The sequence below is a fragment of the Trachurus japonicus genome, chromosome 8 (assembly GCF_045865225.1).
Source record: "Trachurus japonicus isolate A0001 chromosome 8, Traja_1.0".
Taxonomy (NCBI): domain Eukaryota; kingdom Metazoa; phylum Chordata; class Actinopteri; order Carangiformes; family Carangidae; genus Trachurus; species Trachurus japonicus.
Window position 1 is genome coordinate 11,506,137 of NC_140914.1, and position 15,216 is coordinate 11,521,352.

Here is a 15,216-nt window from a genome sequence, read left to right on the forward strand (position 1 = left end):
AATCCTCATATTGCGGCAACAAAGTGTACAAGTTAAGGTCTAGTGAATATTCTCATCAGTAATTATAGTCTGCACCCATGTATAATAAATTCAGTGTATAATGTGCCTAAGCAGCATCCCCTTTCCTCAGCATAATGCAGAACACTGGATTGTTTTCTGTGTGCTCTCTTGCGTTTCAGAATTGTGCAGAGCAACAGCAACCGCCATCACCCTTCATTTCATTTAAAAACACACTGTTGCTTATTATCCGGTTTGATTCGTATAATCTGCTTTTATATTCATCACCAGAATAAACTTCTGCTTTTTCCCCCCCTGTCTGTTTGTCTAAATGAACTTATGTAATGCTCCACAGAAAACCAGCAGGGAGCAGACATGAGCTTTCTGTAGAATGTAATCTCTATCAAAAAATAATCTCTGAGATGGGAGTTTTACAGTGAACTTTACACAGCAAGGGAAATTTCACAGTGTAATAAGCTTCTCACATATTCCAGCTATGTGATTCCCATGTCCATAAGTAGCCAGTAGAAATGGAGGAGGGAGGGGAGAGTGGAGAGGGGAGAGGGAGAAGAGGAGAGGAGGGGGCAGCTTTCCACACAACTATCTCAGATTTGGAAAATCCGACGTTCACAGCCCATGTACTCGTGCACGGATAGAGAGGGGGGGAAAGTGGGTGTACACACACTAGTTGTGCTGTGTGCTTTCTACAGTGCTTCAGTTCAGATGAGCTCACCCAGCCGATGCGCACATCGTAGGACCCTACCAATGTGAGAAGGCGCAAGGAACGGCGAGCAGCAGCCCGGCAGTCAAGTGGGAAGAGTGGACGCTTTTGTGCAAAAGGCTGCTCTTGTTTTTTTTTTTATATGTTTGTTTGTTTGTTTTTACGCGCAAAGTGAATAGAAAGGATTGTGCGCTCGTTCTCCTCCCGTTGGAAAGATTGAGTGGATTTTGTAGGGATGTGAATTCACTCTTGTGGGCTTGTCGTCGACTGGACTGGACTTCGTTGCTGAGCGGCTGATGAGAAGAAGCTTCACTTAAAAAAAAGAAACACACTGCTGATCATTTTTTCCCTCTCTTTCCCCCCTCTTTTTACTTCTCCCCTCTTCATATAAAATGCCAGGATTTCGTCCATCATACTCTGTCCAGTTCAAGCCAGGCTGCTCATTTGGAAGGACGCCAGACCTCCAGTCTCTCAAATCTGCAAGTTCAGTCCAATAAATTTTGACATTGTCTGTCAGCTTTGGAATAAAGAAATCGATACTCCCCCCAAAAAAAGAAAAAAAAAGAAGGACGCGATATTCTTCCGGAATTTTAACGATCTATCTCCCCCTCCTCTCTTTGCTATCCTTGTAAATATGCGATTTGGTTGGATTAGGTTGGTTTGGTCCAGCTTCACGCTTTTGTAGCTGGAGCAGCGCTGATAGTGACTGATTATTGCCGTTGATATTTGTCAATGCAAGACTCGGGGTGGAAACATGTCTGGCCACTTCTTTGAGAGGATCACTGCTATCAGAGATGGCATTTTGGTCCAGCACTTCGGTTTTCACCTCTAAAGTGCCCCGGAAAATCTTATTCATGTTCACCCTCTCCCTCTCTGTCACCTACTTGTTTTATAGCTTGATGAGCTGCTACAACTCGCTGCAGTTCCCCCTGCAAGAGAACTACGTGTATCAAGGGAGGCTGGTGACGGAGGAGACAACTTTTGTGACATTGAGGGAGAAACTTTATTCCGCTTCCCAGGGCTTTACTGAATTCACCGAGGGCGACAGAACCACCGCGGTTTCCACCGTGAGGGATCATGCTGAGGCCGAACAAAGGACAGTGGAGTGGATTAGGACTCAGGCGTCTCCGACTAAATCGGCGGCGGCGGCGTATCACACCACCGCGCTCGAGAGGGAGCACCAGGAATTCAGCACCACGGACAGCGAACTCAGGATGAACTGCACGTCGGATTACGGAGAGAAGAAACTTCCCCAAGCCATCATCATCGGGGTGAAGAAAGGTGGGACCAGAGCCCTGCTGGAGGCTCTCAGGGTGCACCCAGACGTCAGAGCCGTAGGAAATGAGCCACACTTCTTTGACAGGAACTACGAGAAGGGGCTGGACTGGTACAGGTGAGTTACCGAGTCGAGTCTGATCCGGATCTACTGTACCTTTATGTTCCAGAAACATTCCCCACTTTTCGCTTTGATATTCTTCAAGATCTGGTGCTTGTTTGATTTAAGAGTCAGTTTTTTTTAATGCTTTCCAGTAATACTTAATGTTCGGGGAAAATCAACTCCCAATAGAGAGAGAACAGAAGCAGATAATCCATCAGAGTGATCCACTTTCCTGCCCTCAAGGTTGTCATGGTTAATGTGCGGTTGTGTGGTCATGCAAACTTTCCAAGTCAGTCTGCACTTTGAGCTGCATTACTGAGCCACAACAATAACATCTATTTTATTTATTTATTTATTTTCACTGTGGTGAATTCAAGTATGCCTCCTGCGAGTTCAACTCGACATGAATGGGAGGCAACGGCGAACTGAAACTGCGCTGAAATTAATTGAAAAAGATCTAAAAATAACAGCTTTGAAAAGTGTATGAAAATATGTTTAATGAAACTCTGACATTGTCCTTTAATAGGCCCTGATCATTTCACTGACAAATGAGTGGAATTAGTTTTTTTAGTATGTGTTGCCATTGTCTTAACATATCGCATAGTCTAAATTATAACTATTGAAATCTATTTGAAGATGCACAGTGGAAACAGCAGTTCCCTTCAGTGAGGAGAATCACTGCAGCCCCGGGGGGTCTATCTTTCAAGTGATGCTCTGTCACACAGAAACTGAAGTTTAAACCTTTAGCAAAGTTGCAGTGTCTACTTTTTTTTTTTTTTTAGTTGTGTTTTACTAGTTTGTTTCCAGGTATTTCAGTCTGTTGCAAAACGACATCTGATATTTTAAATATTTAATTCAGGCTTTTCGTATTTTGACAGAGCCGTGGCATGCTTCAGGCTGCGGCTCCACTGGTGAAGACGAAACACACGACACACTGTGACACAGCAATCATAGGATGTTTAGATTATATAACTGATGAGGTCATTTCCTGATGTCATTTTTGATATTGATGAACTGATTTTGACTTGTTTTGCCCTAACTCTCTCTCTCTCACACACACACAGTCGTGCTAAGAAAATCATAACGCAGTTCTATAGGACCAGCTTTTGACATGGACAGCATATGTTGTACTTAGGTGTTTAATGGAGGAGCTTTTCAACAAAGCGTTCAACCCACCACTAAGCAAAGCTCTCACCTTTTACTCAAACTATATATAATCTGACAATTAACTGTTTCTGTTTTAGTGCTGTATTTCCTGATACACCTTTTTGTCTGTGATTTGCAACTAGCTGTCAAAGGAGTGTGAATTGTTCACACCGCCCTTTACATGTATGACACTTAACATTCACTTTAGGTTCAGGTTTTATTAGCCAGAAAAGGAACCTGTTCATCACTGCCATGTATATGGGCGGGAAAAAAAAACAATTTGAGGAGTCATTCATGGTCAGTTGGTCATGGCTCAGTTAGACGCTGTTCCCATATTATGATGTTTGACCAGAGGAATCCAGGATTTTCTAATAGAGTCAATGAGCTGGTGAGAATGACGCTGACTCAGAGTCCCTTCTGTCTCTCCGTATAGGACCCGGGTCTGTTGCGCTGGTGTTTGGGTTTGCGGAGCATCTGCTTTCATCTTGCTGCATAGACATGGGAGCTCTCGGCTGTTCATTTAGCCTGTGTTAATGCAAGCTGTTTCATTACGCTCACGGTGAAAGGCTCATTAGACAGGAGGATGACATGCTTACATAAATAATAATAAGTGTGCTCGTGTGTTTTAGGGCCTCTGAGCCAAACAAATCCCTAAAGGAGCCTCAATTTTATATCTGTCTTCATCCTGTGTGTAACATTCACCTCAGAAATGGTGCGTTCAGGGAGGAAAGAAACACACAGGAAACATTTTGCACTAGTGGGGTTGAGGATGGGGGGTTGGGGATGGTGAGCCACTATTTCTGACGCCAGAATGTGATACAGGAAATTCGCACAGACCACATTTGTCTGTTTGTTTGTTTCTGAATGATGCATTTTACTGCATCACTCTCTCCTGTCTGTGAAGCTCTGGCTAATGTGCACTTAATGGAAGTGAAATTACGATCAGTTACAGATGTTTGCAACCATTTGACATTGGTGTAGATGAATGAGACCAGTAATCTAATACAATGTGATTCATAAATTCTCAGCAACACCTGCTCCACATTTTAGTGGATATGATAGATAAACTATGGAGGATATAGCCCTGAGGCAGCCTTCTCAGTATAGTAAACCCAAAGACGTCTGTGTGTCGTTGGAGTAAGAAGCTTGTATTGACTGGACATAATTGTCTTTTACAACCTATTCCACAAATATTAAGGTGAACTTTTTATGGAAGAATGTATTTCATGTTGTTGTTCGTGTTATTTGTGTGGGGTAAGGTGTTAGGAGGGCTGGTTATTGTTGTTGTTGTTTTTTTGTGAAGCTCTTGAGGAAAGAAAAACAGTATTAAGGAATTTCCACCGAGTCTAGTGCTGTGAAAAGACCTTGCAACAAAGTGAGAACATACAACATACATGTACATACATTTAATCTGGCCTTGGAGCCTTTGCCACTGTGTGTCTCACTCAGGGTCATGGGCAGTTGGGTGAGTCCAGCTGGACAGCAAAGTAAAACTTTACTTTCAGACACCTTTGTACAGTACAGTAGATGCTTTTCTTCTAGCACATATCATAAAGAATCAGATCCTCCAAGGATGTTTCCATTATCCTGGGAAATGTGTGAAGTGGTCAAACGTCAGCGACAGTAAAAGAAATATGAGCTGTTTTATGTAGGCAGCAGCCCACACCCCCTCCTCTTCCACAGCCACTGTTGGGAGCTGAAGCAACCAGCAGGCTCTCGATGAATCAAATCCAGAAAGTCACTTGATGTTTTTTTTTTTTTATAATGCAATGACCACATGTCTATGGAGGATTAATAATATGACTGCCCTTTATCGAGTTTTGAGTTATATTTGAACAAAACAAAAATGTAATTGATTGAGTTTTTAATTTATTTATCTAGTTTGAATCACTTCAGTGTGATTCAGCGGGTTGTTTACATGGATGAGTAGGCTGCCTTCATACACACGATAGGCTGCATTCAATTTGCAATGTTATTTGTCGAGCTGTAACTAATTATTTCCATTATCGATCAATCTGTCAAATATGTTTTTGATGCGTGATTAATTATCAAATTAGTTTCCTTGTTTTTCTTTCACTTGACTAATCAATTCATCGATGAATCTTCTCAGCTTTTCTGATCCTTTTTTTTTCTGAAATCTTCTCTGAAATCCTTTTTAACGACTGAACAATCTACTGATAGGAAATAAAAGTCCTATTACATGGGAAATTTAGTAAAGAAATAATTTGGGCAGTCAGATTAGCTGAAGGCTTTCTCATTCCTAAAGGGGAATGACACTTTAAGACTTTTTGAATTTTCTGTAGAATATGGCCAACATGTTTTTTGTTTATATTTTTTTCCTACATATCGCCTGGAATCATTAGAGAAAAAAATAATAAAATAAATCAGTGTTTCTTTCCTTTGATGTGGTTTGAGGAAGGCTTTAGCTTCTGGTGCAGACACAGAGACTCCATGTCTAGAAACACATTTGCACAACATCTAATGTTCACATCAGGATTCCAGGTTCGGTGCGTGCGTGTCTGGTATGAGCCTCTACAGACTGGCCCAGATGGGTGATTGGTGCTGCGTTCCTGTTTTTAGCGCTCTTGGACAGTATCTCCACTGTGTTTTGGGTTTACTTGAACAAGCAATTAGCAATGTAGTGCCATCATTACCGTACACAGAGGACTTTCATCAGCCAATTGGCGCTTCTAATGTTGCCTCTATTTCGGAGTAAAGAGGATGAGCCACCACCACAAGGATTTAACTTATCTGTTCTCTTGAGTATTTGTCAACCTGGTGCAAATGCCCATCCTGGAATAGGAAACATTTGATGCATGATGACCAACACAGCAACTGTTACTCCAGCTCTGTGCCAGTGTGTTGGTAGACTTCGGTGGAGAGCTAATGTACCTCATGAATTTTGCTAAAGAACATCATTTATTTTCAGTCATATGTGAAGATTTATGCCGTCCATGTGGATGACCGTCCTCAGCAGGAATTCACACTAGTTAGGGATCTGTCTAATGAGGCCTTATTAGTAAGGTTGACTGCTTGGTATGTCAGGCACTTCTGCAAATACCAAACAAATAGTTTATCTAAAAAAAAGTGTTAACGAATCCAGGCTAAGAATCTGGAGACAACAACAGCAAAAAAATAAATAAAATCATTCATTCTCATCTGAAAAACTATGACATTGGTTACTAATCATGTACAAGTAGAAGACATGGTGTGAATGATTACAGTGGAATCTTGTAGACAGGGCATTACATTACTAAATAAGAACATTTAAATTTTTAAAGTGCTTTATAGTTGGTGTTAATGGGCAGATTAACCGTGGCAGAATCAGTCGACCCCCCTGCTAAAAATTACAGCGCTTTGAAAAGTGTCAGAGTGTCCGTTTTAGATTAATTCCAGTTGAAAAGTATGTGTGACCAGATCAAATAATACGACAGGAGGCATGAGATTTCTCATCTTTCGAGGCTCAAAGGAATTCTGCTCTGCATTGATGTGTGAACTGGACAGTGGGCAAAGTAGGAACAGTTATATCAGTCTTTTCACAACGAATAAGAATGGCTTTTTTCACACTGAGAAAAAAAATGGCTATATAGCAATTGTGCTGAGAAACATGCAATGTAATAATGGGGTTATGTAATGAATATATAATTAAGCAATTTGAAATGTTGAAATATGAACGCGTCATCAGATATCTTTGGGTTTTTATGAGCGAACGCTGCAGTTCAAAGGAAAGAAAGGTACCTTACGTGTTAGTTTTCTAACTTTAGGCTTCCGTACAGTCAGTATCCATATTTGCTCTGGTGCAAAGTTGAGCTGATACCTATCGAAAAATCAATAGAGGAGTCAGAGATACAGCTGCATCGACACAAAACCAACAGACCTGAACCAAATTCTGTGTGAAATTCATCACAAATCGATACGGCTGTGAAACACAGATCTTAAAAATTTCAAGCAACCCTGTCTCTGTGTCGTTGTGAGTCTGGTATGTCTGTGTGAGTTTGAGTTTGTGTGTGTGTGCAACCGACCCCTATTGTGCTCTGATCCCCTGTAACATTACCTACTTTGAAGACATCCACTTCCTGGAAACAATTCTACATGGAACAAACTCAAACACCAACCATGTACAACACAGGCTGAAATCTCTAGCACACAGAACATGGAACAGCAAATATAGGACACACAGGAGGCACCATTGACTTTGTCACAAATCTATGAGGGCAGCATAACACAGAATAATAGAGCACTTGAACCGTTATACCTGGTGGAAAACCTGCAGAATAAGCCTTGAATTACAATGAAATTTAGCTGTAACATTTTAAAAGACTGCACTTGTATAGGAGTCAGAGCTGTTAACAATACCGGATACCACATCCACCCATTTACACACCACACCCATACACTGATGGAGCAGCAACCAGAGGCAAGTTGGGGTTTGGCATCTTCACAGCTCAAGGACACTAGGGCACATGGACTGAAGGAGCCAGGGATCTGACCTTTTGATTTAAGCTTCTCTGTCCAAGACCGAATAGGATTAAATATATATATACAATTTCCACTGAGAGAATACACTCCAAGGTAATTAGAGTGTATATATGTGATCCTGCATATGAACCCACAGGTGGCCGTCCTGAATGACGTATCACTCTGTCAGCCGACCGCTAACACCCAACAGCTGCCACCGTGTGAAACACTGGGTCTCACCACAGAGTGCATGGATCTGACCCAGTGTAAAAGGATTTATTGCAAAGCTCACCTGTTTGTGAGGTGAATACATCATTCATCAAAATCACAGCCCCGCAGTCGGGCCTTGGCGGCACTAAATTAAAAGCGTCTTTTAGAGAGGAAAAAAATGAGGGAGGGGGAAAAAAAAACTAAACTAAACAAGCTTAGGTGGAAGTAGTTGCGTGACTTTCATGCAGCATTAACGAACATAAAGAAACGGCATTAAAAACTAATCCAAGAGGATTATGATGGTCACCTAGAATTAAGATATGGGAGGTGAACATGTCAGCGCAGCCTTTCCTGTTTCCTCTCAAAAATATTTAAACATAAGATAAATCAGCTTACTGTGAACCAGAACCAAAGCATTACTAGGGTTTGCAGGGTCTAATATCTCTGTGTTATTAAAATGACACTTTAACCCCCTATGCAATAAAAGCTGAGGGGATGTGCCTATAAATCTTTGGAAGGCATTCTTACCCTTTCATGGCTGCATCGTCCCTGCGCAGAGAAATGAGCCGGCAATAGCTCCCAGCTCCTCTGCGACAAGTCCCTGCAGACATTGTTTTTATTCCGGCATATTCTGAATCTATTTTACTTTTGTTGCTGACTGCTTTTCAATCATCCTTTCTTGATGCTTCATAAGATGTGGCCTTTTAAAAGGATGTCACAGAATGAGCGTTGCCATTTCCAAGGACTTTCTTCTTTGTGCGACTTGTAATGTGCTCTAATCAATACATCCAACGTGTCTACAAAACTTTTACCGCAACCAAGGCCGTACAATAGAGTGCACACACTCCTCGCCTCGCCTTATCAAAGCAACGGATCCTTTCTTTCACTGTATTGTGAGGGGGGAAAAAAATCACATCTCTTTTTTTGACATATTAAAGTCTATTCATGACGGCAGTGTCGGTGTATCATGGTTGATTCAGCTGCCGTAGGACACTGAAGGAACAGAGTGTAATGCAGCACAGGCTTTAGTGAACCTGCAACCTTCGATTGTGCGACAGGACCTGGTGACAGGAGGTGTGTAATGGAGACACGGATCCACTGCCGAGCGCAGCGGAAGAAAAGTCTAAATCCAACATTTATCCCTTGTCTTCCCCTCTTTCAGCTGCTCCGTGGGCAGCTTAGCCCCTGACTCTTGCCACCTGACTGGGAGCCTGTGACTCCGCTCAGTGGGGAGATGGGAAAGAGCAAGGTGGGCCAGATCCCTGAGTAGGCAGGGTGCCATCCCTTCCAGCTGGGCCTGTGTGCTGCTGCAGTGCCTCCCTGTCCTGTGCCTTCCCCAACATGGCAGAATCTGCCTACGCCTGATAAGACGGCGCCAAGACTCACAAGGACGCACCTCTGAGTGCTCCGATGCCAATGCTGCAGTTGTGGAATTAAACTTTTTAATTAGCAGCATACCCCTGCGTTGTCAAGAGAGTGGACCGCTTCAGTCAGGTCTTTCTCGTTGCCCGCCCTCTTTCCACTTGATTAAACTCCCAAGGAACATGGAGGCTCAGAGGTTCCAGTAACCATAGGAGCAATCATGTTTATTTCTTGTTTGGGAATCTCTTTAGATGCAGCATAGCGCAGGAAAATTACTCATTATATCCCACAGCTAGAAAGGGCAGGCTTATTCCTCCTGCTCCACCACATACACACACTAACACACACGCACACACTAACCTACCTCATAAATCAATGTATTGAACAAAAGCTCTTCTACACTTCCATGTTATTCCTGTCCACCCTGATGCATCAATGATACAAAAGAACCATCCAACCTATGAGTAGGCCTAAGACACGTCTTATTCTGTAGAGGCCCTCCTATGTGATTATCAAACACATAGCTGATTGTCAAGTGTAATGGTGGAGTACCAGTAAGTGGCTGTGCAATCTCAAAGCTAAAACTGCACAGTCTCACATCTTTTACACTCAATTGGAGTTACATTTGGTCTTTTGTCTGCAATAATTTATACCTGAAAAGAATGTTGTCCTTTTTTTTGGTCTTCCTGTGTTCCTGTGTTCAATTGGTCAGTTTCTGGACAAAGTTTTACCCGAGGCCTTCGGACATCCATTGGAGATGGTTGTTACACTTTTAGAGTGTTTCATTTTCAGGTCGACATGTTAAATAGTATTTGGAAAATTTTTAAACGTTTTCGTGTCTGTTCCATTGAAATGGAGCTACAGCCAGAAGTTAGTTTGCTTAGCTTAGCATAAAAATCAGGAAACTAGGAAACAAGCTAGCCCATATCTGTCCACATGCCGACAACAATTCTTCATTATATGGGGTTATACAAGGTTATGTCCTAGCCAAGAAAGAATCGGATAACTGCAAAAAAAAATGGTGACTCATCATTTTTATACCTTATTGTGTGGAAAAGGTGGATTTTGTTACCTTTGGAAACAGTCTGGGTTTGTGCTGAGCTAACTAGCATCTGCCTCCAGATAGTTGACGCACATGAAGAGTGTCCGTGTCAATTGCCTCCTCTGACTTTTTCAGCAAGACAGCGAAGACTGAGGCATATTTTTCCGAAAGGTTGAATTATTTCTGTTAGTGTCAGGAGAAGATCATAGTTTTGCCTTGCCAAGCAACTAACCAAGGTCACAGTAATTCATGTTGTATTGGTGATATGAGTAGAGGAAAATATAGGCTATACATTTTGTATGTCGGTATGAACGTTTCACCTTTCCATTTGCTCATTATTTCCACATTGAGATTGAATTGAGTGGTACTGTAAATGTGTAAGTGTTATTTGTGGAGCAATTCAAGGCTGCTATTCTGCTTTTTTCTTTTTTAAGTATTAACATCATGAGTCTTTGATTATTTCTTTTTTATTAATCTCAGAAAACTTTTTCTCTTAAGTTTAAACTTCCACAAGTTTTGCCACAAAGCTGCAACTACGTCAGCACAGCTAATTAGTGCAACCATTACAACACCTACCGACTTCTCCAGGTTTTCTATTTTCTCCAGCAAATATCCTAATTCATGGATCTACACATAGTGTGTAAAGCGCAGTGTTGAATTGCCTTTCAGGAGGTTTTTCCCTTTCACTGCTGTTTTGTTTTGGCTGAATAGAGCCAGGTTTTTTCATTCCATTTCAGGATTACAAATTGGTTTGATCTTATTCTAGCAATCTGTATTGTAACTCGAGAATTATGGAAGAAGTAATACTGCTCTATCCTTTTTGCATATGGAGAAAAAAGAAGGAGAAAAAAAAAGAAAAAACCCTCTTGAGCAGTTAATGGGTATAGCCAATTTCATCCTGCCTTTGGTCCTGCTCAGAATTCATGTGCATTCCTCCTCTCTCACACACACACATCCATCTTTTTCTCTTGCCCTGCTGTAGCTACACTCTGATGCTTTCAAGTGGAAGTCTATTTTACTTATGGTTAGAATTTAATTCACTGTTTTTTTTCTCCCCCCTTTCATTGCTATGAAGTGGCCGTGGGTTATGGTTCGCCATCAAGGCTCATATCCACTTTATTTTTGTGTCCATCAAAAGAGCCAGATAAAATTCAGAGCAGCCTTCTCCTCCGTTGTGGCTGGGATAGAAGGGAGGACTTAGGCTTGTGTTTTTGTTCCGCGACATGGACAGATTGTCTGAAAATGAAAGACATAGCTTCATCTGTTAAATAATTTATTTTGGACCCAAAATAAAGTATAAGCTGAAGTCATTTTATGCTCAAAGGGATTCATCTCTCCCAAAAGATTATTTGCATGCAACAGAATTGCCGTGATGTGCTTCTAGTCTGGAGGAACAATGATTCTGTTCGCCAGAATGCTGGTTTACAGACGTCTTTAAATCTCTGCAAATAAGACTACCTTGGGACAAATACGCATGTCAATCATACTTGTCAAGATTCCAATTTTCCTTCCACATCTCCTGGAGCACTTGCGCTGCTCATGCTCCTTATTGGCTGCGAGGGATGTGGTCTCATGACACAAGCTGATGCATTTGTTCAGTCAAAGGGAAAACCCTGACAGGAATGGTCATGGAGCCAAGATACAGGGACTGCTGGGAGTATGTTTCAAATGTGTGTCCATGTGCTGATTGGTGCTTCTCTTGGTGTGTTATGCTGAAGGATGGGGAGAATGAAAATGTTGGCTTTTCCCTCTAGTATAGGCGGCATTATCATATGACCATTACACAGTGGATATATGCAGCATGGGGCTGATTTTTCCATCATGAAAAACCTTGGCTATGTTTTCTTTTTATTTTTTTGCAACACACAAGAATTAGCATGCCGCTAAACAAGTTTGCAATTTCAGCCATTTTTCAGGATTCTCATTTTCAACCAATTAACTTCTTTTTCAAGGATTTAATGTAATCATTGGATGAAAACAAAACAGAAGTTTACAGACATGATCTTTGGAGCCAAATACATCTCATGCTCTATATAATATCTACAGTTCAGCAACAACCTGACAGGCTTAATTCAATTATAGCTGTGTGATGTGTTGAGACTCCGGAGGTGTGAGCTAACTCCTCTGTTTACACCCCTGAGTCACTGTCACAAACAAAGACAAACACATTCATTGGCTTCCAGGATCTTGTTTGCTGTGATTGTCCCATCGCCTTTGAAGTTTCTCATCGCTTTATGTTGTTTACTTATTCATGCTCTTTCTTTCCCTCAAATCACCATGGGGTATTCTGTTAGAATAATTTTAGCACAGTGTGAAACAATGTATGAGCGTGGTATTGGGTGTTTAAACTGCAGTCAACACACTTACACAGAGTACAGTAGAGACGGCGCTGTGCCTGACCGACAGGCAGGTTTGAGGGGGAAGTCTTCGATCAGTCACAATCCTGGCTCCCTGACTAACAGTGACAGAACAAACTAAACCGCTGACGTCCCTGCCACCAGCACTCTCAGTGCATTTGGTATGTTGGAAGTCATTAACACAGGCTGTGGCATTTGCCAAACTCCCCTGAGAGTTGGATTAAGCCAGTGAAATGCAAAAGGACGGTTTTAGGGATTATGGTAATTGCTAATTGCTGTATCAGGAGGTGATTGTTTTTCCTGGATAATTTGGATTATCGGCGTCAGAGATTTAGGAGAGAGTTGACGTGTTCTGCCTTTCTAATAAGGCTATTACCTGCTCTCAACCATGAAGCCATGCTCTTCCCTAGTGGAGCCTTTCATGTGAGTGATATATTGTCTACAATGCACCACATACGCACAATGAAATCAGCCATGAATTGTGCGTCAAAGAGAAAACGTGGTAACACTTTTAGCTGAAGGAGATCTCATAAGGCAGGCAGCCTTCGTGCTGCCCTGGGCTGATGGGGGGGGGCTCTTTTCATTCTGTTATTATAAAGCTGACGTTCACAAACCACGTTTTCCAAAGTAACATACACCACTGCAGTGCTTTTTGAAGTTCCCCTCAGCATGAACAAATATTTTCAACAATCAAATTGTTGGATTCAAATATTGAACTGATGGCGTTTCATATTGTTGTAGGTTTTTCATATCATGTTAAAATGCCAACAGAGGGCCATGTTGAGCCCCAGTACTTATGATCACCTTAAACCTCAATGCATTATGCTGCATACATGTAATATTTTCTTCTACGTGTCAACAATATATTACTGGGATCAGACACACTTCTCCCCATCCCTTCAATATCCTCCTTGGACGAATGTCTTTAAATGCTCCTGAGATTCAGAATTTTTCATATCTGTTCACTACTCAAAACAAAGTTCTATGGACCTAAGTATGGAGGACCACAAGTGTCATGGAAGTAAGGGATAATGCCCAAAGACAAAGGGAGGACGCTGGAGCACACGGTCAAATAATAAACATTTATTGAGGTGCGGCTGCTGACGTTTCGACACAAGGTCTTCTTCAGAGCAAACAAACGCTTCGCGTCGGACGGTTCACGCCTCCGCGTCGTCCATTCATTTCTGATAATCGGACACCTCGAAGGGCATTATCCCGCTTATACCATGGTCACTTACGAGATAAATACATATTAAATCAATTACTTTTTAATGTTGTTTTTACCGTTAAAATCATACGTCTTTAAGCGGCTGAGCCGAGCAGACTATTTAATAACACTCGTCGGCAATAAAAGAAAAAAAAAAAGAGGGACCCGCTGTGACCACAGCGTAACGTTACAGCCAGTGACTCTGCCACAGCCTGGTAGTTGATCAGTGAAGGGAGGTGAGGTGACGGCTTAAATGTTACGTGACACAAAGTTTTTCAGAGGTCCAGTGCACTTCTTACCGCTTGTGTGTTTACAGACTCAGTGCCGTGATGCGCTGAAAAAAAGTAGTTTTGGTCCGAGTGTCCGTTGCCGTGGTTACCAACAAGCGTTTGAGCCAGCGCAGTAATATTTAGAACGTAATCAGGCAATTTTACCGGAACATCTTTATGGGTGTCCATTATCACTTTTTAATGGACACCCAGCAGCCAATCAGAATCGAGGATTCACCCAGACCATGGTATAAATAGTAATAAATCATAATTAGTTTTGTACAATATACAGTATAAGTACAATTATACATTTGATTACAAATGAATTCATTAGATGGTCTATGTAGTTCATTATGCATAAGGGTAATACAAAGACAAATTGATAAAAATAATTTACAGATTTAAAGGTTGAATATGTAGAATATTTATTAAAAGCTATATTTTTTCAAAAATAATACATCCATGGGGCCTTTAGAGGGGTACAGAATGAAAGTATTGCTTTTCCATAAAAAAAAATTTTTTAGTCTGAATTATTATTTTAAATATTTTTGACGGGCTCGACAATGACTTTCTGTCAACGTTCTGTTTACATTCGTACCTGCCTGTAGCCGACATGTGGCTCAGTTCTCCGCTATTTTCCTGCCTCCTCCCGGTCGTATGCGTTTGTTTCCAACCAAGCCTTTTTAATAATCAATCGGTGGATCAATGGATTATCATATACTTGTTAGGATGGGTGTATTTGTGTAGTCTTATCTGTCATAAACACGTTTATCGTCGCGGACTTTCGGTGCCACGGAGCTCTTTTTTTTTTTTTTTTTTCAACTTGAGGAGAGCAGTGACAGCGGAGGCTCTGAGGCTCTGAGCAGCAGCGGTGTGGAAGGCAGAGAGCCTCCACTCTCCCTGTAACAAGCTACAAGTCATTTATTATGCTGTTAATGACGGTAAAAATGAAACATAAGGTAAATATCCTGCTTAGTCCTCCTCCTGTCTGTCCTCTGATCAGAGCGGAGTCCCTAGCAACGGCCCGTTTTACCTAGCAACGGTCTGGCAATCGACTGCTGGAATTCTT

General features: G+C 41.6%; 1 protein-coding gene across 1 annotated transcript in view; it reads left to right on the forward strand.

The window, feature by feature from the left end:
* Nucleotides 1-659: 659 nt before the first annotated feature.
* The window catches only part of hs3st4 (heparan sulfate (glucosamine) 3-O-sulfotransferase 4), a 79,188-nt gene continuing 64,631 nt past the window's right edge, over nt 660-15,216 (forward strand). The window contains exon 1 of the mRNA XM_085783819.1: nt 660-2,111. Within this exon, the coding sequence (XP_085639945.1) occupies nt 1,513-2,111 (599 nt within the window). The 5' untranslated portion in view covers nt 660-1,512. The remainder of the gene's footprint in view (nt 2,112-15,216) is intronic.